This window comes from Cyprinus carpio, chromosome B24 (genome assembly GCF_018340385.1).
Source record: "Cyprinus carpio isolate SPL01 chromosome B24, ASM1834038v1, whole genome shotgun sequence".
Taxonomy (NCBI): domain Eukaryota; kingdom Metazoa; phylum Chordata; class Actinopteri; order Cypriniformes; family Cyprinidae; genus Cyprinus; species Cyprinus carpio.
The window spans coordinates 13,003,921-13,026,091 of record NC_056620.1 but is presented as its reverse complement, the minus strand read 5'-3'; the positions used below and the strand labels follow the sequence as shown (position 1 = coordinate 13,026,091).

The 22,171-nt window shown below is 35.6% G+C and overlaps 1 protein-coding gene across 1 annotated transcript in view; it reads right to left on the bottom strand.

Annotated features, from left to right (window-relative positions):
• Positions 1–22,171, bottom strand: part of LOC109050241 (solute carrier organic anion transporter family member 5A1-like) — a 47,010-nt gene that overhangs the window by 5,129 nt on the left and 19,710 nt on the right. The window contains exons 3-6 of the mRNA XM_042752004.1: positions 15,551–15,684; positions 14,851–15,061; positions 10,545–10,709; positions 837–1,035 (exon numbers count right to left, since the gene is read on the bottom strand). Of these exons, the coding sequence (XP_042607938.1) occupies positions 837–1,035; positions 10,545–10,709; positions 14,851–15,061; positions 15,551–15,684 (709 nt within the window). The remainder of the gene's footprint in view (positions 1–836; positions 1,036–10,544; positions 10,710–14,850; positions 15,062–15,550; positions 15,685–22,171) is intronic.

Below are 22,171 nucleotides of genomic sequence, written 5' to 3'. Positions count from 1 at the left end.
CCAGTAACCATAAAAGAATACTGTTATAGAACATACAGGATGAGAGAGGCTAACCTTGTGAAATAAAGAAACAGTTCAGACGGATGTGAAATGTAAGCGTTGACTCAATACTTTGAGCTTTGAGATGTATTTCTACATTTGTGTCTGACAGGGGAGCTTTATCTGTTAAAAGGGCCTCACACTTTAGTGTCATGTCTTCCACAAACACGCTGTCTCGCTGGTCAAGGCTGTGCTAACTCCCCTACTGCAGGCTTTAGCACAAGAAACTTTGTAGAAGCCTTGTAAGGTGCACGAAAGGAAATAGACAATGGACTTCACAGAGCAGGAATGTCAAACACATGGCTCATGGGCCAAATACAGTATGCGAAAGTGCCCAAACCAGGAGAAAAAAAGTATTAAGTATACTAAGATTGACTGATGTACAATTTTAATGTACTTAATCTTAGGGCTTAATATGGTTAAAGTCATCCAGTCAAAAGCAGCGAGTGGTTAATTATTTCACATTGTGCATTAATTGTGCATGCTCAATAGGTACAGAAACATTTAAGAAGGGCAAAATTGTGTAGGATTAGTTAGAGGTGCAAGCAAACAACCACAAAATCAATCACATATATCTTTTCGGACCATACGTACAGACATATGTAAGGGCACTGAAATGCAGCATGACGTAAGAAACAGGCCTTCCACCTGCTGTTCAACATATGCTTCTTATGTCGTCTGTAGTATTTTAGTGTTTAAACAACCCCAGCATAACTGAAACCTCAAAACATAAATAGGATACCCAAATCACATTAAATCTTACACTGAAAGGTTTTAATGCCTGGTAATTCACTTACCCTGTGGTATAAGGGATATTGATCCCGCCCAGGTTTATACTCTCACAGCCCACGATGAAGAGCGTGGAGAAGCACAGAAGAGACACCCCGCTGCAGATCATGGCCAGCTTGGCGGACTCACGAGCTCCAAGCTTGAGTTTCTTAATGATGTAGCCACCCAGTACAATGCCCACCCCTGCACTGGGCACGATAATGACGCCTAAAAGAAACAAAGGATCAGAGATCAGTCAAAATACTCATCCAGAAAGCCACTTATCACAATAAACATCAGATTTGAATGAAATGTGTAACCATGATGTATGTATGATGTATCAGGATCGTTTCCTCCGAGGAGGCAAGGGAGGCAATGTCTCCTCAAAATATTGGATGAGAAGAAAATTGTAGTGCCAGTATTACAAAATCTAACATTAAAAAGTGTATAAATCACCCGCTTTTCTAAAGAAACACTGTCCTATAGTGACACCAGCAGGTAAAGTTACAGTCGCCTCCTCTGAGCCCGTTGAGTTTTAATAGACCCCCTAAAGTGTGAGTTTGGTGGGGGGTAATTAAGAATGAATGGGGGAAAGTCACGTGAGAGGAGGCAATGCCTCCATCGCAATATGACTGGTTATGATACGCTGTGATTGGTTCATGCGATAAATGCTGCCTCTTGTGTTCGTGCAACATTCTGTGTTTGTGAATCAGTCTGAATTAACAATATAATGGCATTAATGGGAAGACTAATTTAAAAAAGTAAACAACTCACACTTAGATTTGTTGAGAGATTAAGAGATTTTCACACTTTGTTACATCAAATTTAAAATCATCCGTGCCATAAGGATGCACTGTTTCTACATGTATTTAGCTTTGATTTGAAAGAAAACAGCGCATCATTGTGGTGCAGATGATACAGAAGAGCATACGTAGCATACGGTGATAAGGAGAGACAAAGAGGAGACTGTTGACAAAGGAATTGTTGAATAAAGTCGTTATTTTTTTTTCTTCGCTTACAAAAAGTGTTCCTGTCGCTTCATATAACCCAGATTGGACATCTGATGGTAGATGGAGTATTCTGATGACAGCTTTTTATGGACCATGACACTGTTATTTACTTGGCAGTCTATGGGACAGTCATAGGCCTCCCAGTTTTCATCCAAAATATCTTAAATTGTGTTCCAAAGACGAACAAAGCTTTTACGGGTTTAGAACGACATGGGGGTAAGTGATCAATGACAAAATTTTCATTTTGGGGTGGAGTATCCCTTTAAGGAAAGGAATGTCCACCTATTTCTATGGGTGGAAATTAACACAAAGACCTGAAGGAATATGAACATCCTGAACGTAGTTCACAGGACCATCATGAAAAAGAAAAAACATCTGTTCACGTCACAGCCGTTTGGCTGTAGATTTTAGAGTCTGAAGACTGAAGCAAAAATAAGAAAAATACTAAAAAAAAAAAGACTAAGGACAAACGTTTATGTAGTGATCGACTGACTAAGAACCACAGATAGACATCAGAGGCTGGCAGAATAACAGTGAGCGGGGACAGAAATGTGCATGAGACAGAGCAGTGTGGCACACACGCTGGCATCACAGCTTGGGCTTTGAAAGTCAAAGCTGAATGCTGGTAGTCCGAGGTCACTGTAAATCCATTGGATGGGCAAGGCAAGCACATGCCTGCTTTCAGCACGGTCAAGAGTGAGTGCCTCGTAAAAACAAATTTATAACGCGTAAGAAAAGCTGGGTAGAAACTCAAGATCACTCTCTAATAAGTAACAATAATCTCATAACACAATCTAAACACAGAAATCAAATTCAACATCAGTCCCTTTTTGATTCAGTCAAGGTAACCTCTTTAAGTTTTTTTTTGCCAGCTAAACCAAGGAGGTCTATATCATTAGCATTCTCATTTATCTCAATGACAGTTGTGTGGTTGTTGCAATATACTATTCCACTGCAAAATGTATCCATTTTATCGGCTGAGACAGCTCTTTTAAGAGTACTATATTCAGCAGTCCTTGAGTAGAAATGAGAGAACAGTCACTTTACCGTATTTAGCAATCATTTCCATGATGGTAAAATGTACATCTTTTAAATCATGTAAAACCTACATCTTTTTGAATATCATATTACATAAAATAATCAAATTTAATTTAATTGAAATTGAAATGACATTCCCTTACACTTGTAAGCATATATATATATATATATATATAGCCTACACACACACACACACACACACACACACACACACACACACACACACATAAATATACTGTATATACACATACACATAGGTGCCTCATTAGTTTACTGCAATAAATCATGCAATGATAAAAAATCTACTATATAGCATAATATTAGCTATATATGTTCCTTAGCTAACAGTTAAACCTACTAGCTCAGCATTGTGTTAACTGACAAAAATAAGGCACCTGGTACAAATCTACTATAAAAATGTAAACATTTACTATTTATATGCTTCTTAGAAAAAAGCATATATCAGAATACACAGCTAATTTTGAATGGTCGTCAATTGAGAAAGATATAATAATAATAATAGCAGGGGCTATCTGGATCATGTTAACCAGACAAACTTTGACCTCTTGTGCTAAACCAGTAAGGCTGCCTCCTTAGCTAGTCTACTTCACCAGCTAGACTAGTATGGGATTAGATCTCTGTCACAATTCTGCGTGCGAAAGATCTTATTGTGAGCACACAAAAGTGTGTTTTACACGCGCACACTGAGTTTTGTGGAGAAAATGTTTGTCTCGCAAAAAAGAAAGTATTTTGAGCGCATGACAATCAATTTAAAATAAGTTTTTTGATTTGTGCAGACCTTCTCTTTTGCACGTGCAACGTTTCACTAGCTTGATTAACTGATGCCCGCCCTCAGTGCTCTTTAAATGCCGACGGCTCGCTTGCTCAACCCAGAGTGGCAATATGTCATAATTCCATCCAATCAGAGACGAGGCTGCTAAATTCTGATTGGCTGCCTTGACAACCAATCACAACATTCCTTGCATTACCATGACAGCAGAAGAAGAAAAATGCAGTGCATGCATAATTATTATGCAAGCTGATATTTTGATTATATTTTTTTTCCAAACACATTTTACCAATTCCAAACAACATCAATCTTAATAACTACTATTAATCTTATATTTAATCACTTATAACCGATATATAATTGTTCATGAATGCTGGAAGTCAAAAACGCCTTATATTCAGGTGTGCATAATTATTAAGCAGGTTATCTTCTACAGATAAAATCTTGAGATGGACTAAAATGAACTCCCAAAACCTACTGCCAGATTCTGGAAGAGCTGGTGGAATGACCTCCCGATCTCAATTCGAACAGCTGAGTCTTTACTCATTTTCAAAAAATATCTAAAGACTCATCTTGTTCGCTAGCACTTAACCAACTAATACTAGTACTTACCTTTTCTTTTCTTGTCTATCATATTCTTAAAAAAAAAAAAAAAACCAGGCTAGTACGTGTTCTGTACTAGACTAACTGAGACTTGTCATGGCATTTGTATACCATCGTTGTTCTCTTGTTGATCTGATTGCTTCTATTGTTCTCATTTGTAAGTCACTTTGGATAAAAGCGTCTGCTAAATGATTAAATGTAAATGTAAATGTAAATTCTTCAAACAGTGGTACAAGAGGATGTGGTGCTGGTCCTTCAAGAGCCACTCTTAACTTATCTGTCTATAAAGCCTATAAAAAAAAAATCAGTCTTCATGTATTTTACTACACTTCAGTATGTGATTCTTATTAAGTATGGGTCATTTTTTAGGATTCTACACTTAACCTAAGTCTCTGAGAACCTGACACCTTGTACTTCTGGAGACTCCAGGTAGGTTGCAGTTCTGGAAATGGGGCTGGAGACTAAATGGTTCCTGGTGATTTCACACCTAATTCTTCACCTTAATTCCTAATTCTTTTGCAGTTAACATGCACCTTTTCTTCTCCACATGTTTTTGATTGACCCTGCTGACCAACTGAGCATTTTACTCTCCAATGATTATGCATGGTTATGCATTCTAGTACTGCATTAGTTTTGAATATTTCTCATGGGCATTTAATAATTTTTGACTTTTAGTCTGAGTTAAATCTTTTTTTTTGGCTCATTTTATCTGTAAAAAAAAAATCTGCTTAATAATTATGCACACCTGAATATAAGACATTTTTCACTTCCAGCCTTCATGAATAATTATATATAAATTTTAAATGATGAAATACAAGATTAATAGTAGTTATTAAGATCGATGCTGTTTGGAATTGGTAAAATGTGCTTGGAAAAAATATGATCAGAATATCAACTTGCATAATAATTATGCATGCACTGTATTTTTCCTCTTCTGCTGCCGTGGTAATGCAAGGAATGCTGTGATTGGTTGTCAAGGCAGCCAATCAGAATTTAGCAGCCTTGTCTTGGCTGGAATTATGGCATATTGTAACAGTAGGTTGTGTTGAGCAAGGTAGTGAAACGTTGCATGCGCAAAAGAAAAGGTCTGCACAAATCCATAAACTTATTTTAAATGCAAAATTGATTTTCATGTGCTCAAAATACTTTCTTCTTTGCGAGACAAACATTTTCTCCACAAAACTCAGTTCACTTATGGCCAAAACGCACTTTTGCGCACTCACAATATGATCTTTCAGGCGCAGAATTGTGGCAGAGATCTAATCCCATAGACTAGCACCAAACTAGCATAAACTAGCCAGGAAATCCATGGGAGCCAACTTCAAGCTGATTACACCTAACTTCATTGCACTCCATCAAATGCTTGCACACCCACAAGTGGATAAACACACATACCCTTCCAACCTGACAAGGTGGTAAGAATGCCTGTTCATGAGACAACCACGGCTGTGTGAAGCCAACACAGTGTTCCTCTGGGCTATATTTAGCCATAAATGCGTCAGGAACACTTCCCTGTCATGAAAGGAGAAGGAGAAACACGCACTATTCACACAAACCCACAGTGTTTCTAGAAGGAGAGCAGAGAAAGTCTCCTTGAGAGGATGTCCTGTGAGATTCGGCCCCGTCTGCGTGCACAGCTGGCATAGAGCTGCGTGTTTTTTTTTTGTTGAGGAGGGGGGGAGTGTGGGATGTGAAGGGGAAGTGTAAAGATTTTTGTGTGGGACAAGATGTGGAGAAGAGGGGTGTTTTTGTGAACAGAGCACTGTGAGATATTTTTTACACACACACACACACACACACACACACACACACACACACACACACACACACACACACACACACACACTCTCTCTTTCTCTCTCTCTCTCACTGCCATTATGGTGTCCAAGTCATCTGGACTTGGAAGACACAGTTAGATGCATGGGAATAAAAAAGTCAAGAAACCCACGAAGAAACTATCGCTATTATTAAAACAGACAGCTCTAACTCTTAAAGGGGTCATATGATATCATTTTCCTTTCTCTTTGGAGTGTAACAAGTTATTTGTGCATAGATAAGATCCCTAAAGTTGCAAAGACTAAAGTCTCAAACCCAAAGAGATATTCTTTATAAAAGTTAAGACTCGTCCACGCCCTCCTAAAATGCCCTGTTTAAACATGCCCCTACATGTCTACATCATTTTGTGGGAAGATTTGCTTAACACCGCCAAAATGTTCACGCAAAGAAATAAGGAGTAACTTTGATTCTCGCTGTAGTATTGTTATTGCCGGCACTGCCATGTCGTGGAGAAGCTGTGTGTTTCGTTGTGAAAGCGAAACTACTTTTTTTGGCTTTCCAAAAGAGGGCACAACTAGAAATCAGTGGTTAAGTTGTATTTACAACACTGTTCCAGAACAGTTCAACCCAAATATTCATGTGTGTGCAATGCTTTAACGAAGGGCTGTTTCCTGGACCTACAATGCTGGCTGTTCTGACTCACAGCCTGTAAGTATGTTTTCATATTTAAAGAATTTGTCACTGATGATTCAAACGTTTTGAGCAGTGTAGAGTAGCGCTTGTTGTTTGTCATTTCTCCGATCACAAATGAAGACAAATGGTTTTATGTTTACACGGCGTGATACGCAATGCAATGCGTAAAAAGACAATATAGCCCCTTTCACACTGAGATTCCGGATAATACATGGGTAATGTGTCCCAGCAAATGATCCCAGATCGTTAGATTTTGGTTCATTCACATTGCCAGTGATTTCCCGTAATCTGTGCGTGTTCACACACAACCCATAGAGGTCCTGTAATGACACGTGACATTAGGATGTGACTGACGTGTAATGTACGAAAACGCTAGGCATGTTAACTTTCACTTAAGCTGGCGAACGATCTCAGCTTCAGTGCGGATAGTGAGAAGCTAACTGATCTCTGCATCATTACTGTTTGCACATATTTTTTCGTTGCGAACGTGATCTGCCTTCAAAACACCTGGTAAAAGAGTCGCACGACAACATGCGTTATCACTATGACACACCCTTTGCGGCATTGGTTCTGGCTTTTGTTCACACAGCGCTCGTTCTGGGACTGAACCCGGCAATGTTACTAGGTCCCCAACTCGGGATGGATTCCGGAATCAATCCCAGGACGTGTTTGCGTTCACACAGAAGGCGATCTGGCAATTTTCCGGGACCAACGTGCAGTGTGAAAGGGGCTTATAAATCATGATAATCCGTAATTATGTCCCCACTGGATGCAACAAATGCCTCGTTTGTAATGGGTTTTATTGTTTTTGTCTCATCGCGCCGGGACAAGGCATCACAGTATGGTAAGGGGCGTAACATTTTAGTCACACGCTTGAGGCATTTGGCCAATCACAATGCACTGGATAGCTGGCCAATCAAAGCACACCTCGCTTTTCATAACGATGACCTTTGTAAAAATCGATTCATTTCAGAAAGGCGAAGCATAGAGGAGCAACAATAATGTACACTGTGTGGAAAATAATGTGTTTTTTGAACCTTAAACCACATAAACACATTGCATTACACCAAATACACAAAATAATGTTCTTTTTAGCAATGTCAAATGACCCCTTTAATTATGATTAAATGAGTCACGTTTAATTGAACTATAAAATACAGACACACACCTGTGATGCACATTCTACAATACTACGTTACTTAGAAAATATAAATGACCTACACTTAGACAAATGATATTTGATCGAATAATTTTTTTTCTTGATGGTTAATATTAATTAAATAAATAAAGTAAAATAAAAATTGTAATAATAATTAAAAAGTTATTTGCAGTTAATTAAAAAGATTTGGTTTGGTCCTCACACTACACAGTGTGACCCATTAAATATAACTTTTTTTATTAATAATAGTGATGACAATATTATTACATTTTTTTTTAAATAATAAACAAAATAATAAAGTGTGATAATACTATTATATTTTAAACTATAATAAAATAATAAAAAGGGTATTATAATAAAGTATTAAATAAAAATACAACTATTTTATAGTAAACTTAATAATAAAATGCTAATATTTCCTTTTTTTAAAAATATGAATTTTCATAATTTTCAAACTTAAAATCAGCAAGCTTTTTATTTTGGCTTTTATTTTATTAAGTATATATGATGCACGGTTTAGCACTGCCAGTTGAAGAGCGTCAGCCCTGATAGTAAACGTACATCACAGAGACGTCTATCGGACGTCTTCATTTACATTTGCAAGACGGATTTTTTGCTCATCTGCAATACATCTAGGACGTTTCCTATGAGATGTCAGATAAACGTTTAGAAAATGTCTGTAAGATGTTTATGATTTAGAATGTAGGCCTATGTAAAACTGAAATCTGCTTAATAAAAATCCGATTAATAATTTGACAGCACTAATAATAAATATAAACTATAGAATTTAAAAAAAAAAAAAAAAAAAAAAAACTTGTGACTTAGAAACTTACCACAAATAAAAACATACATTTTTAAAGCTGATACTTCTAGCTCTGAATCAGACTGGATGAGCCATTGGAAAATAGTTGATACTTCTACATACTTCTGTGATCACACATTAACTGCTTGACCATAAACAGTCTACACTTAGGCTAATTAAATATATTTTGATTAACATTGTACACAGTTTTTAATGTCTCTATAGGAACAACTCAGACATTCATATAGGTGGTCTAGGAACACTGTTGAAGACATTGTTGAATCTGGAGTCAAGCTGTGATTTACAGTTGAATTAATTAGTAGGAAAGCTGAAACATAAATGTAGATCTGATGCTCCCTGGCCTCAGTTTTCTGTTTTATGGTATACCATCTGTCTTCTGTCCATCTCTAGTTTATTGCAGCTGCAGTCTTATAGGCTGAAGGGAATCTTGGCAGCCATAACTGAGGAAACAGCACAAAAACGACAAACTGCTTGCATCTATTGATGTGTAAAACATCCAGGCCTGTGTGAATGCTCTGACTTCAGCAGGCATATCAATCTGCTCTTAATACAGCAGGGTTTAAATCAGAGAAGGTTTTACTAGCTTCTGTTTGAAGGAGAGACCTTATTCATGAGGGTTATATTCCGACAGCTCTAGCCAAAAAGTTGTTTTTCTGTTATAATCTAAGAACACACAAGCATAGTTAAGAGTCCACATAGCAACCATACCATTAATTTGTGTCTTTCCCTGTATCCTGGCAACAAGCTTAGGGGCAACAATAATGACTCTAAACCAGAACCCTGCTAGTTTATATACAGACACTAATCACTGAGATGACACTTAGGAAGCACTTTTATTATTATTGCTCATATTAGGAAAAAACGTCATTATTAATGTGCATATTTAAACAAAGACTACTTAAAAAACACATCCAGCATTGTGGTGTTGAGTTCTTAACTCGCATTTAATTCTTCTACAGAGCCCTAAAATCACCTATATGACAAAGGTTGACAATTTTAATATTAATTAGTGCTGTCAAATCGATTATCACGATTAATCGTGATTAATCGCATCCAATGTAATAGTCTGTGTTTACAATATATGTGTGTACTGTGTACATTTATATGTACATATAAATACACACACATACAGGTATATGTTTAAGAAATATTTACATAATTCTAATATATTTATATATTTATTTTTACATATATATTTCTATATGATTTATATTATACATAAGTATATATTACATATATAAATATATATATGCATGTGTGTGTATTTATATATAAATATAAATATACACAGTACACACATGTAAACAGACTTTTATTTTGGATGTGATTAACTGCAATTAATCGATTTGACAATACTAATATTAATATAAAGGTTGCATAGAAATGGATTATTATTTTCATAAATGAGTGAATCACACTCTCTACTCAGTCCTGGTGGGCTCTGATTAGGGATCTTGGCCAGTCTCCCATTACCTTATGAGATATTTTGACATATGCACGGCTTAATAATGAGAAGTCTGAGATAGAGGGTAATATGTTTTTGAGGATTGATGTAGATGAGCAACAATGACATGGTATCTTGAGACCCAGTTATACACACTCAAAGAAGCATATACAGCTTTATATAAAAGCTATCAAATATGCCTTCCCAAAATAAGCCTCACAGCCATGAAAAGAAATATCACGCATATCTTCACATTTAATTTTTAACACATTCTATAATGTGAGGAGCAGAGTGCAAACCATGTGCAATGTGTGATATGACTAGAAAAGTAATCATATGTAAAAAGGTGTTAAGGAGAAATAAATTAATATAATGATAACTGTTACGATGAAAACATGTACCTGTGTATATGCTGGCACTGGAGGCAGGGATTCCAAACTGAGACTCAATGAACTTGGGGATAAAAGTGATGAAAGCAGTGACAATGGCGCTCTCGGCTGTGTAGGACAGACTCACGAACAGGAATGTCATGTTGCTGAGGATCTTTATGGCAGCCTTGGGGAGGTCTGTACAATAAGAGAGAGAGAGAAAAAAACAGCCTCAGCAACTGCACACACCAATAACAGTTAAATTGCCAACATAAAAATTCTGTAATATTTTATCTAAATAAATTAAAAATGAAACTCTATAAACTTAAATAAATCAGTGTGAATGCTACAAATGATATTAGCCATTACAGCATTAAAATATGCAGCATGATAAATGGATATTCATTTTGTCGTTTGCTAAAAATTACATTTAAAAGTTAAATTATTAGTGCTTTTAAATACTAATTTTAAGTGAGTGTTAGATGACCGTAAAGAATATAAATGTCTTTACAATACATTTTCTATTAAGACTTTTCGTAAGAATATAAAAATCTTTATTTTCTGTTTTGAAATTAACAAGTCCTTGCTTAATAAAAGTGTTAAAAAATGTGATGTATTGTGCCACTATGAATGCTTAAATCAATACAAATTCAAGATGTATTTTTAATTATACCAGTGCTGTATAAAAGGGAATGCAAAAAAAAAAAAAAAAAAAATAAATATATATATGTTTGAGTTTTAATGTTACAAATAAAAATAAATAAATCAGTTTGAATGTTACAAATAAACTTAGGCATTACAACATTAAAATGTTCAGTATGATAAATGGATATTAATTTTGTCTTTTGCTAAAAATTACATTAAACACAAATTATTAGTGCTTTTTAAATTCAAGTGAGCGATGATAGTGAAGGTAATCTAAATGTCAAAATAGAGAAAATAAGCATTAATGTATAATATTAGCAGATATATATTCAATACCAAAATATTTTATTTTTTTTAAAACATCTATACTATAGGCCAATAACCAGCATAGTACCAATAAACAGTGCAAAAAATATAGAAATAATAATAAATAATAAATAACATAGAATAATAAAAAATAATAAAATAAAATAAAATAAACTTAATTTTATGCTAATTTGTCTTCAAGATATGCTTGTGGTCACAGACGTGACCCGCTTTCTTTTCCCCATCATAAGCTCTCAAACCAATCATTATCCAGATTTTTGCTGTTCTAATAGGGTAAAGATAGCTAAAGCTAAACCTAAACATGGTGTCTCCACAGCTCTTCTGGATTCATCGCCTAATCTATTTAAATCCCATAGGTTTTAGCCAAATGCATCATCATGGCCAACAAAGCCGCCTCGTTTAATTAGCAGGTTAACGCTGTTCCACGGTTTCCATGGTAAATGAACTATGATCAAATTTTAATTTGCTCCTGAAAGTTGAACTCTCATACCATCTATGGGATCTATGGGACTGACAGAAGAGACATAGAAGCCAGCCAGATTAAAAGCTTTACGTACTAATGAACAAAACAGCTTGTTGCTCTCTACATCAAAGTCCCAGAAACTACTCTAGCCTACTGTAAGGCATTGTAGAACAGTTAAAATGTTGAAAGCCTACTTATGCAAACACATGCAGTCCGGGGGGAATGGAAGTAGGTTACAGTGGGTTTATAGAACAAGGCTTGTCTTGATTGTAGTCACTTGTGTATATTTGTCAAAGCGGGACAAAAGTCTCTCCAGGCAAATAATAATTGGCACTTATCTGGATACAGTCTAGACACAGTGTGATGAGAATAGCAATGAGATTTATACCACTTAATTGACACTGTTCTAGTTTTAAGTTATAATATATATTTAATTATATGTTTTAATATATTTGAAAAAAATTATTTATTCTTTTGATGGCAATTTTCAGCAGCCATTACTCCAGTCTTCAGTGTCACATGATACTTTAGAGATCCTAATATGTTGATTTGGTGCTCACAAAATATTTCTTATTATTATCAATTTTTTTTTTTTTTTGTAAAAACTGTGATACATTAAAGGTCCTAAAAAAGTAAGCAAAAAAAAAAAATACAACAACATTTAATTAAAGTGCATGCATTATGGGTAATGAAAGGTTCATATTTTGGTTTTGGGAGTCCCCAACAACAGGCTGACATGCGTGCAAGGTCAAAAACACTTTCATTGTCTTATAATATGCATTTATTTTTACCTTACTTGTTCAACGATTCCCAAATGATTTGCTCAACGATTCATTTTCCCAAACCCCTCTTTGGGGTTTGATTGGTCTCATTTTCATCTCATCATGCCTAATAAGGCAGCATTTGTGAGCACAGTGCTGCTTTGTGTACAGCGTTACCGAGGAAACAGCGATTTTTTACAGCTCCAAAAGCTGCACCTAGTGTCAAAGAATGAATTTGCATTTTCATTCAGACCAACGCGAAAAGACCAACAAGTGGGCTGTGAGCAATATACTAATGTTTCATGTAGACGTCAACATGAAACGGCTTGGGAATCGTTTCAATGATTTAGAGTCAACTCTTTCTTTCGAGAGACAATAACTTTGTATACGGTGCACTTTCAGATTTAAAACTTTACAGGTGTTGTCATTCACTTATAGCTGTGTTAAACACTGCATGAAAGGTAATTTTCAAAAATCCACAATAGGGACACTTTAAAATAGTAATCTTTTTCATGAATAAATGTCTCTACTGTCAGTATTGAAATGAATAAGTTTTCACTTAATAAGTGTTAGTTTCAATAAAAATATGATGCATTGTGCCACTATGATTGCTTGAATCAATGCAAATTGAAGGTGTATTTTTCAATCTTACCACTGCTGTATAAAAATGAATGCAAAAAAAAAAAGAAAAAAAAATCACATTTGCTACTTTACATCTCACATTTATAACTTTATTTCTCTTACCTAACTTTATCTCACAAGGATGACTTATTCCTCAAGTGTGAATTTAAAGTGCCCCTATTATGTATTTTTGAAAATTACCTTTCATGCAGTGTGTCACAGCTCTAAGTGAATGAAATTCTCTTGCTCTTGTATTTGTCGGTACAAGAGCAAAAAAAGGCAAATTCAGTGTTCAAGCGCTTTGAGACGCCTCTCTCTGTGTGCGCCCTGAACACCACAGGTGCTGAATTGGGCTCTTTCACATCTTTTTCTGTTTGTTTAAACTGAGATTTGTATTTGTTCGTTCAGGTGCAGGAGGACGGGAACTTCGCGAAGGAGAGCTTGGTTCGGTGTTGCTCTCCATGAGAGGTGGCTCTCTGTGTGCGCACCGAACACAGCGAGTACTCAGTTGAGCTTTTCCACATCTTGTGTTTGAATGCTTTAAACTCTTTTGAATGTTTAAATTGTCAAGGCTTAAAAACACGTGAAAATGATATGCTTTCGTGACGATGCGCAGCAGCGGCTTGTCAACTGTCCTGAGCGTCTTTTTAGGTTGGCCTCAGCCAGTCGGTTGAGATGGCCAGGGGGCCCCCCCCTCAGCCGTGGGCCCCTGTAATTGTCACCACCTTTCACCCCACTAGCGACAGCCCTGTTGGGGACTCCCAAAACCAAAATATGAAACATTCATTACCCATAATAGGAGCACTTTAATCTCTCTACATTGTAGATGTACATTTGCATCTCACAATTCTGAATTTTTATTCCTCTAGTGTGACTCTTGTTATTGCAACTTCACATCTCACAATGTTGATTTTGTGTTGACTTTGTGTTTTTAGTTTTTGTTTTATTATTTTTTTTTAATTTAATTACTTGCTTTATTTTTTGTTGTAAACAGAAACTACATCTCTCAGATAACGTTTCAGCACTAATTTCTCAACTTCCTAGAAGCAGGGTAACTGCAGTTTGGTAATAAACAGGACCTTATTAGTGATGATGGTGGCAGAATTGTCATTAATGCTCTTCCCAGATGAATAATGAAAAGCAACTTCTGCTAGTTTATGCAGTCTTCATTTATAACTTTTTAAGCTTGATCATCAATCTACAGTTTTTATATCAGCATTTGAAAATCTTCTGACTGTGGTGGTCAGCATCACTGTTATTAAATAAGGGCGAGACAAACCCTAATGGTCAAAGAAGCTTTAAATCACACAATCACCCCCTAAAGGACCAATCTGCAGTGAAGCAGTTTTACAATAGCCAAAGGTTTTCAATATTATGACTGAAACACTAATCTCTGCTAATCTGATGATTTCTCAGAATGTGTTGAGGACAAAAATAACCATGTCTTCAAGGTAACACTCTAATATGTACATGCACGGTTCCTGTAGTGTGCATCATCACATGACCTTTATCAGATACACACCTTTGATGTCCTTCCCAAAGCCCATAGAGGATGCCACAGTCTGGCCTTTGCTGTTGGATTTCTCTTTCAGGACGTCGTCGTCATTAGATGTGCTGTCTACCCCATGCTTTTTCTTCTTCTTTTTGTGACGAGGGGGCAGTTTTTTGGGAAAAGTGAACATGGGGACAATGACCAACAGCATGGCGAAAGCACAGAGCAGGAAACCACTCCATTAGAACATAGAAACATGGATTAATGATAACTAGGATTGGAGACCTTTTTTGTGTGTTATTTTTTTGATTATGATTTGGATTGGGTGTTTTTTTTTTTTTTTTTTTTTTGGTTGTGTTTGGTAAGTAGTAAAAATAAAATTTATGCTTGCATTTAAAGGCTGAAATGAAAAAAATGAATTGAAATGGGGATCTCCAGTGTTACATGTAAAATGTGGTAAAAACTGAATTAGTTATTCTTTCAAATGCTGGAATGAAATAAATTCACTGAAATGGGCATTTCTAGTGTTATTTTTAGTTAAATGTTTTTAGAAATTGGTAAAAATGGTATTTATGCTATTCTATCAAAGGCTGGAATGAAATGAATGAATTGAAATGGAGATTTCCAGCTTTGTTTTTAGTAAAATGTGCTCAAAAAGTGGTAAAAATGTATGCTATTCTTTCATAGACTGGAATGAAGCTACACACACTCTGATGCAGAACTGATCTTACCAGTTGCCAACAAAGCGTGGATCACTTTGCTCAAAGTTGATGATGGTTTTTGGATCCACGTAGAAGCCGATCAGAACGCCTCCAAGCAGGTACCCTGCAGCTGGCCCTAAAGCCCCCATCACATACATAATAGCTGAAAGACACAAACAACCACACGTTACAAACCACGCTCTGTACACCCACATAATAATTATATTTTTTTCAATTCACAGGATGTCTGATTAAGGCTGTTAATGTTCTTTCCACTTTCAGTGCCACTCTTGACTCATAAGAGAACACGCTGAGATAATGAAGAGTATGAAAGGCTAATCATTAATAGTGCGTCATGCTTCCACTTAGTTAAAGAACATCATGTAATAGTAGCAGTTTTCTAACTGCCTTATAACTCTGTTTATACACCAGATATGACATTATACGGAGGAGACAGAACATTAGTTAAATACAAATAAGAGAAATTTAGACAATTCTTTTTAGTTAATCTAAAAAAAATAGAGAATGACCAGTGTAGTCTGATTCCCAGAAAAATGACTCTTCCAAGCAATTATTTTTTAGCAAATCAAAAATATACTGCATGACCTGTGTAGTCTGATTGTGGAACAATGACTCTTATGAGTTCTTACGAAAAAATAAAAAACACATACAGCAACACCAGTGCATTCCAACTGAAAGTTTTCTGAAAGAATGACTCATATGAGATAGTTCTTTATTAGTGAATTTAGAGCATGCAGTTTGAATGTTTCATAAATTACACTTTGGAAGCTGGTTCTTTTTATTAAATCAAAAACATTCAACATGGCCAATGTAATCTAACTGACTCCCAACGAAAGACTCTTATGAGCTAGTTATTTATTTGTTAAATTTTTGTCTTCATGATATCAAAATTTTTGATACCATAGAAATTTTTTTCACATACAACTCAAAAGGCTAATGCTACTCAACCTCACTGAATACAAGTAAATAGTCAGTGATTAAAAAAAAAAAAAAGAAATTAATTACAAGCAACAGGACAAAAAACTACAGTAGAACAAATAAATAAGAAATGCTACATACATTGTATAATCAAATGTATAAAAACAGCATATTCTTTACTGTTTGTCACTAAATTAAATGTTACAAAAGTTATCATTAAAGTTACAAAAGTGATTTAATCAAGAGCAGTGAGAGATTTTCTCTCTTTTGTTGTTTGATTAACATGAATGATAGACAGCAGGAATATTAGACTGCTGTCACTTTAAGAGCTGCCCAGAACCAATATACTGTTACACATGTTTTCTTTCTCAGCTGTTTACTTTATCTTAAAACTTACTGTGTTTACGAGGATACTTGCAAAGACAAGGATTTTGACACATAAAAGTGTGTCTTTAACCATTCAAGGCCTATAAAGTGGCAAAAATAACTCAATACTCTATGAGCACCGTCTTCACATGTGTGCACCTCTCTGACAGTGCTCAGAAACAGTGTCTCAGACAATGCGCGCATATAACGAAATTAGTTATTTTTTCAACGGCTTAAAATGGCTTGTTTTTAAACTGCAATGCTTAAAAAAGCATGCAAATGATAAGTTTTCGTGACCATGTAGCACAGCAACGTCACATGAGCATGTAACCGCGATAGAGTCGATAGTCCAAAAACAAAAGTGTGACCAACATAAACCAACTGACTCCTAACAATCGACTCGAGTTGCTTCTTGTTAATGTCATGCACATTATGTTTGTCAATAGTATTTTATAAAAATAACTTAATTAATATTTAGTATTGTTACCAAGTATATGGCAGACCTCAAGAAACTAAAGCGTATGATATGACTTTTGTCAGAACACATTTATGCCTTTATTTAATACTACAACAAGATTAGCCAACAGTTTTGGAGATTTCAGCCTTTATCCATTTAAGTAGATACAAGCTGTACTCACATGACTAGAAATAGCCTAGAGGTGACACCATAAATGACTGCAGAGTGCACTGACTTGCTTTAAAAAGGACTTTAGCGGCATTTGTTAATCCTCGACATGGACAAGTGCATACGCAAGGCTCGATTACTTTTGTGTTGTTGCTTTTGAGGCTGGAGGGATGTGTGTACTGTTGGGAGATCATTATCCCTACAGTCATCTGTTTGCGTCTGTTCACAGAAAGCAGCATTGGACTCTCTCCGCCTCCACATGGCCCATGCGGCTGCCAAACTTGTTCTGATCCAGCCAGAAGCTCACACAGAACTGAAGCAGGTGCAGCAACACAACTAGGCCTAATCTCTAATCTGTATCAGTACGGGAGAAGGTTTGGCCAAAGGCCTGCCGGGTTATATAACACAAGTACAAACATGTTGAGGGATACAGATAAGTCACTTTTTATTTCATGTAAACAGGACTATGCTGGCTTAGACTCTTGTCTCCTGTCCTTACGCGAGCCCTCTAAAGCTAGAGCCGAAAGAATGAGCCAAATCTAATACACACACACACATACACACACACACACACACACACACACACACACACACACAGGCAGAGCGGCATGACATTTGGGCACAGATATTTCACATTCTGAACCATATTTAGCAATGGGTGATGATCACACTGTGAAATAAGACCGATTTTTGCTTGATTATATATTACGCTGCCTTTAAGTCTTCCTGGGAAATTCATACTTACGAGTTTGGACACTACCATTACAATGTGTGATGATTCCGGTTGTAATAAAATGGATGTATTGGGCCATTTCTTCTCTTTTTTGTGATGTGCTGATACTAAAATTCTGGCCAGTACTGATAAGCCTTATAATGCCTGCTTTTATTAAGCTATGCTACATTTAAAACAGAAAATCAAAACACACTAAAACTAAAAACCTTTTTTGTCTAAATGGTTACATAAAAACCTTTAACATCTGAAGAACCTTTCTGTTTCACAAAAATATATTTTTGGTGAAAGAAGGTTCTTCAAATTACAAAAAAGTAAGAAAGAGATTGTTTTTTAAAGAACCTTTGACTGAATGGTTCTTTGTGGAACCAAAAATGGTTCTTCTATGGCATCGCTGTGAAGAACCTTTTATTTTTAAGAGTGTAGGCTGCTGCACAATTTGGGGAAAGACTCTCATTGTGATTCTTCCTGATATTGTGATTTAATAAAATTCCTAATAAAAGTTTTAGGGTTGCTGCACTTGTTCGGACTGCACAATAATTTCATTTTACACTGCAACTATAAAATTGCAGTACTAATATTTGTCTTAATTTATATTACAGTACAACTTTCGGCTTAATTTCTTCATTTTCAAACATTAAACCATTTGATTTTTTTACATTTTCAAATGACCATTATATTATCTACAACATACAGTGATGAAGATTCGCATTCGATTTGTAAGTGATGCTTACAAATAATGTTCTTGTGCTCCTACAGAGAATTATGGGAGATCTGAGCTTTGTCTCACAAGCCTGTCACTTCATTAACCAGCTAAATGAGGAGTATATTCTTCAACAACAATGCACAGTATGTTTGGGGGTCAATCGATTTATCGCCAAGGCATTTTTTTTTATTATTATTTGCATTTTCTGATTTTTTCTGTTTAAACGATAAGAGTCAGAAGCAAGACTTATTTTATTTCAGCAGCACTGAGAATCCAGCACCTGAGTGCAGATTCTGCATCTTCATTAGTTTGTCCTTGTTTAACAGTTCTGTTTGATAAGGCAATGATTAACAGACACCATTCAGAAAATATGCATTTATTTAATTTGAAAAAGTCTTTGAATATCTGATAAACATTCAGTGCCACGAACCTCTCAAACATCTGCATTAAATTGCAAAAATGTATACATGATACAATGTGCATTTTAGAGAATTTAATGGCCAGATTTGCTGTTAGTTGAGTCATTATATGGTACTGGTAATATGATTGCTTTTAGTCACAAACCCTTTCATTCTGCCTTTTGCCTTCAACAAATACACAATAAATCAGATAAAAAAAAAAACTGTGTCATTGTGAAGTCACTTACAAGCTATAATGTGTCACAGCCAAGAAATAGCATGGCAGAGAGTCTGAAACATGTGTCAAAGCGTGAGCAGGGAAAAATAACACTGCAGGCTTTTCCCGTAATGCTATTCATTTATTCACATGGGAACCTTTCTTTGCAAACTCTGGAACACTGGGGTCTCATCTAGTTTTGACTTCTCAAATATTCAATCAGCCTTATCTACAGCCTAATTAAATAACAGGTTCTTCTAAAACACCCCTGGAGACTATGGGAGAAGGGAGAAATTATTCCTAAGAGCACAAAAGCTGCCGATAAATGCTCTTATCAGCCCAGAGCAGAAATGTCCAGCACACAGAACCAAACAGCTGGCCAACATCTAACAAATAGAGAGAGGAAAAAGCATTCAGTCTGATACAGAGGAATAAACTTCACTTGTCTGAAGCATTAAAGTCTTCAATTAATTCATCATGAATTCATTAATAATTAAAGCCATTTTATTAGTGCTTCTGTGGTACCAGGCTTCCCAATTTTACTGCACAGCATAAGCAGATATAAATTTACTATAAAGGATGTGAAATCAGAGTGGCATGTCATTACATTAATGCTTCAATACTAATCCATTTTAACAATGAGAAGTGCTCACACTGAGCACATAATGAGTATTGGTAAAGACTGGCATGAATCCTCCAAGGTCTCACTTAATGAAGTGAAATCTCAATTTAAAAGTAAAGTAATTGAGAAGGTTCAAATTATGTTTTATTTTATTTCCTTACCAGAAGGAACAGGAAACAGCTGATGTCCCTGCATTAACACAGGTTATATCATTTTTGCTGGGTAAAATGTGGTAATGAAATGCCAGACATACCGTATACTTGATATAAAGACGGAAATATGTGATGCATTTTTATTGCATAAAAAAAACAAAATACCCAGCATGCCAGTTTATCAGTAAGTGTTGGGTCAAGACTTTGAGGTGAGTCAGTTTTGAATTCTTTGGCATGGCAAACATCACAGAAAGAGATTATGCTTGCTATGAATGTATGAAAGCCTGTTTTAGCCTCAGTGTAAAAATTGCAAAATAAACTTTAAAAGTATAGAAATAAAGTTGCATTGTGAGATATAAAGTCCAATTGTGAGATATAAAGCATCAGTATGAGATACAGTTGCAATAAAATAAAACATTTGTGATAAGCTATAATGAGATAAAATGACATTGCAAAATAAAATTTGTAAGATATAGTTACCATGTGAGATATAGTTGCAAATTATGTGAAAAAGTTGCATATACGATATAAGACATTATGAGTTATAAAATTACATGACAAAATATTAAGTCACATTGTAAAATACTCGAATTTACAAGAAATAAAGGCAAAATTGTGAGATATGGTCACACTGTGAGATATAAAGTCCCACTGTACGATATAGATGCAATTACGAGAAAAAGTTGCGATAAAATATAAGATATTGTGAGATATAAAACTGCATTGCGAAATAAACACATTGTAAAATATGACGTCACATTTACAAAAACAAATTAAGGCAAAATTGTGATGTATAGCTTCATTGTGTAATGATTTATCACAATGACTGGAATCCATTTGCAGCTTTATTAGGAAACGTGGTCGTACAAGCAGTGGTCAATGCACAGGTAAGGCAGTAAAGCAGATCAGACAGAATCATAAACAGTTACAGGCTCAAGGTCAGGGCAGGCGGCAATCAAACAACAACGATAATCCAACACAAAGTTAACAGTCCAAGGGGCAGGCAGCAAAGGGTCAGTAACGAAGGCAGGCAGGGTAATAACAGAAGGCAGTCCAAAGATACTAGAAACAAAGGCTCAGAAATGTTCACCTATGTGGACCTGCTATACATAGCTGGGTAAATGAGGTACAGGTGTCAGTGCCAGGTATGGGGCTCAAGGGAAATGTAGTGCTGAGAGAATTATTAAAACTCCGGTGATGAAGCCCTCTGATGGCCCAAAGAGGGAGTTTCGGAAACGCTCTCTGTGACACGCTGGTAGATATTAAGTCACATTTTGAAATATAAAACTGGGAATGAGCTTCCAAAAAATGGGTTTAACTGCAATAAATTATTGGCAAGATCTTTGGTCCATGATTAAAATTGTTTTTTTTTTTTTTCAAAAAAATATGTACATTTTTCATTGGTTACAGAACAACTGCATTTCTAACCCTATCCATATGCTTAAACTTAATTTTTACTTTTCCTTATCTTTAAAATCTGATCAGTTAATGAATATTATTCATATTACAACTTTCATAATGCTAGTTCAAGTTGTTTGTTGTTGTTTATTTTTTAGTGAATGATATTTATGAAGGAGATTTGAGAAGAAGATTTGAGTCCATAATGATTATCATTAGTGTTTAACATATTTGTAACATAAGTAGTCAACAATCATATACCAGAAGTCAGTATATTATTGATCATTACTCCGTAACATCACTAAAATGGTTCACCTCAAGCTTCACACAGGTGAACATGCACATATTTAATTCCCGATTGTGTAACGGCTTTGTACGGCTCATTTGATCATGCTAATAGCGTTACGCTTGAACAGAGGGTGAAGGATGGTCATTTAATTGAAGATCCTTCAAGGTTGCTTGTTGCCTGGCAGAAACCCAGTGTAGATTTTGCCTCT